This window comes from Coffea eugenioides, chromosome 5, assembly GCF_003713205.1.
Source record: "Coffea eugenioides isolate CCC68of chromosome 5, Ceug_1.0, whole genome shotgun sequence".
NCBI lineage: Eukaryota > Viridiplantae > Streptophyta > Magnoliopsida > Gentianales > Rubiaceae > Coffea > Coffea eugenioides.
The window spans coordinates 1,021,101-1,024,894 of record NC_040039.1 but is presented as its reverse complement, the minus strand read 5'-3'; the positions used below and the strand labels follow the sequence as shown (position 1 = coordinate 1,024,894).

The 3,794-nt window shown below is 38.0% G+C and overlaps 1 protein-coding gene across 1 annotated transcript; it reads right to left on the bottom strand.

The window, feature by feature from the left end:
• Positions 1-2,076: 2,076 nt before the first annotated feature.
• Positions 2,077-3,794, bottom strand: LOC113770258 (putative nuclease HARBI1). The gene is made up of 3 exons (XM_027314674.1): positions 3,261-3,794; positions 2,914-3,142; positions 2,077-2,525 (listed from the first exon to the last, which is right to left on the bottom strand). Exons 1-3 carry the CDS (start codon positions 3,792-3,794, stop codon positions 2,077-2,079), a joined length of 1,212 nt encoding a protein of 403 aa, XP_027170475.1.

Sequence of the window (3,794 nt, the reverse complement as noted above, 5' to 3'; positions counted from 1 at the left end):
TCTTAAAGGCTGCTAAGATTGTTAGCCTGACAACCTGGTTGAAGATATTTTTTTTTAAATGTTAAGCTGCCGGGCTTAGGCTGGAAACTTTTCTCAAAGGCTGCCGGGCTATTTGCAAGGTACTTAAAAAAAAAAAAACTTGACAAAGCCTTGCAGCCTGTTTGCTTAATCAATTTTGTTAATTTTATGTACAAGCCTTAGAAAAATTTTTAGATGAAATCCAATTTACAAGAAGGTGCATTATTTTTTTAAAAAGCCTAACAATAATCCAGTCTTTGACTTCATAGGTTTTTACACCTGGGTTTTGCTCATTTTGTCTAATCAGGTGTGTTCCTTGACCTTTTCTCTTAATCTCTTCAATCTTTTTGACCAGGGAGGATTGTATGCAAAAGACGTGATTCTTGTCTTTTTCAGCCTCTAATTTGATATTGGATGTAATATGTTAATAGGGACGATGAGATTGTTGATGCTTTCAATATTCTTTCTGTTTTATTGTCTGAAGAATCTGAGATTTCTTTGTGCCCATTATGAGTGGTTAATGATTGAAGTCGATGGTTTTTGCACAATGGTAGTGTTACTTGATGGATTAATGTTATCGAACTTCATGGTAGGGAAATGCTGTTTTTTTATTGAGTAAAGTAGATGCTACAGTCAAAAGTCTGTCTTTTTATGATCCTTTAAAATGGGAATATTCTGATTGCAACGTATCATTTCTCTCACAGCAACTTGATTCAGCTCTGAGGCGAAATTCAGGGTTTTTTACTCTTTCCTTGGCAAAACTGGATTGGCAGCTATCCCCTTTTTGCTTTACTTGAGTTCTGATTTGGAGATGAGAGCAGTTCTTAGGTCCATCAAGCAATTCAAATCAGCCTCTCGGTACAGAGCAGATACTGTCTCTATCGGATTTCCAAAAAGACAGCATTTTTGGGTCAATACGAGTGAAAGGCAACCTAAAGTCTACACCGATATGCAGATATTTGCAGATGTTACCATCCATCTTACCTGTTCTCCAGAGGTTTGCATGCTGATGCTGCAAGAGTAGCTAATGGAGGTTGATACCTTATTGGTGATTTATGGTTCGCAATTCTTCTAGTGGCATTTTTAATGGACATGAAGTTTTAGTTTTTGTTGTTTATTGGATTATTTTGGTTCAACTGCAGAAATAGACGGAGCAGGGCCCCTTGTAGAATACTAGCGAAGAATCGCCTCTGGTGAACTTGTGGATGGAGATATTTGCTAGGTTGGTTAACGGAATTACCACACTATGATTTAATTCCTTTGAAGGTAATAGAATGCATAATGATTAGTAGTTTTAAACACACAAGGCAAGGATTTTAAGAAGAGCAAATTATTCAAATGGTCACTAAACTTTTGCAACGTCGAGTTTTGGTCACTAAACTATTAAAAGTTTGGTTTTGACCATTGAAATATGTAAAGTTAAGACTCAAGGTTATTTCGTTAGATTTAGTCGTTAAATACGCCAGATCTGAGTGTCCATGCGATTCCCAAGACAAAAGAAAGGGGCAAATCAGGGAGACATTTGTTGGGTAATAATGAGTGCGTTTGGATAGTGGCTTATTTGGAATAATTATGCAAATATTTATCTGTTGACTTTTTGAAAAGTATGGGTGAAAGATAATCGTTTGGATAACATGAGTATATTTCAAATAGGTGTTTGGACACTTTAACAATTATTTGTCGAATTTATTCCAAATAAGTGTTTGGATAGCTTAACAATTATTTAAGTGCAATGGAAAAGTCATTCCATCCACTTTGGAGCACATTAAGTAAATTGTTTAAAAATAAACTTTCAATTTTGGATAAAAGCAGATTAATCCAATACAAACCACACACATCTTATTAGAGCACTTACATGGAACATTAAAAAAGTACATCACGATTTGAGGGAAAGTCTAATTGATACACCATAGTAGAAGGAATGGAAGTTTATTCGTTATACCCTCAATAAAAGCTTGGCAACCATCTGGTCCCTTGCAGAAAGTAGAAATGCATTGAATCGGCCCCGGTGCAGCCATTATTTAGTATTACGCCGGTCCAAATTAGTCACCTGCCTTTCTAACGCCTTCTCCTACGTGACGCCCCATACATTTCAGTTGCAATCGCATCTCGCCTAGCTTTCCAAGCCATAACCTCAGCTCGGGATGCATTCAATGGGTGCACGTGAGGTAACTCACCAGCACCCTGTTGGTGCTCTAATCCAACATTGCCGTCCTCAGCCAGTTGAAAGTGGGCGTCGCCTGGTTGGTGTAAGCGAAGAAAGTTGTGCAATACACAACAAGCTATAACAACATTGACTTGAGTGGACATATAAAAATTTGGAACCGGTCCCTTCAAAAATTTAAATCTATTCTTCAGAACTCCAAAGGTTCGTTCAATGACATTTCTAAGTTCCGAGTGGCGCGTATTGAATAAAATTTTTTCAGGCCCGGCCCGTGCTGCATTCTTATACGGCGGTAAGAAGCCTGGAATATTCTTATATGCAGCATCTACAAGGTAGTATTTACCTGAAATGACCAAAAAATGGAAAGTGTCAGTTTTATGATGGCAGTTTACCTTTTATGAAAACTTTATAGTACTATCTGTTGACCCATAAAGTACCACTAAAAAATATAATACCTTGTTTAAAATCCAGCTCATTTAAATAGAACAAACAAAGATTTATAATTTAAAAAATTAGTGTCTTACTAAAACATTCGGAAATTTTTTAAAGTTTTAAAATTGTCTTTAAAAAATGCTATATTCGTAAGCAGTTGTTAATAGCACAAGCCAAAAAAATAAATCCACTATTTTATGGACTTATGTGTGACAAAGTGTAGTAAATGATTTATACACACCATCCAAAAAGTAGCATTTACTTAAATAGGTGCAGCAGATATAATACAAGAGAGTTACCTTCAGGTGCCATTGGGAAGTCTGACGGGTGTGACAGAGCATCATCTAACACTCGGGCATCGTGTGCACTTCCCTCCCACCCAGCATATATGTACGTGAATCGCATATCGAAATCACATACTGCCAGTAGATTTTGCGACTGAAATCCATGTCGATTTGTATACGCCGTTTGGTGACCTGAGGGTGGGCACGCCGGAATGTGAGTGCCATCAATTGCTCCCACTGCATCCTGCATTTTTATTGAAGATAAAATTTTAATTTCTCTCTTACAAATACGTTGTGAGTTTTGAGATGGAAGATCATTGCCAAAATTTGTCATTTTGGCTTTAGATCATTCACAGCCTAACCTTGAACCACGGGAAGTACTTTGTCGAATTCGCGATCCTTGGATGCACCTGATCGTAGTCAAAAGGGCGAATTATTTGTGAAGCAAACATACAAAGACCGCGCAGGACCTCCCTTACATTGCGGTTAATTGTCTCCGTTGATCTATTGAAACGCTCTGCCAAAACTCGTTGTCGGGCACTATGACTTACCATTACCAAAGCCATGGCTAGTGCCTCCTCGATTTCCACTCGTTTTTGATAGTTTTGGGGTACGTAATTATTGTACTTTAGTATGTCACAAAGTAGGAGGAAATTGTCAACCGAAATACGACAATTTTCGATAATTCGTTTGTAGTGACCATTGATCAACTCCTCAACCCATTGACGCCCTGTGAGTGAGCCATCATGGTATGGAATTTTGAGTTTCGGACCTCCATACCTTTCTGCCTCCGGATGTAGAAGTATCAACTCAGCTGCAAGTCCAAGTAGCAAGGCATCCTGATGATCATCTGATGCTTCGTCATTGCTTGAACTACTATTCCGGCCGCGATTCAT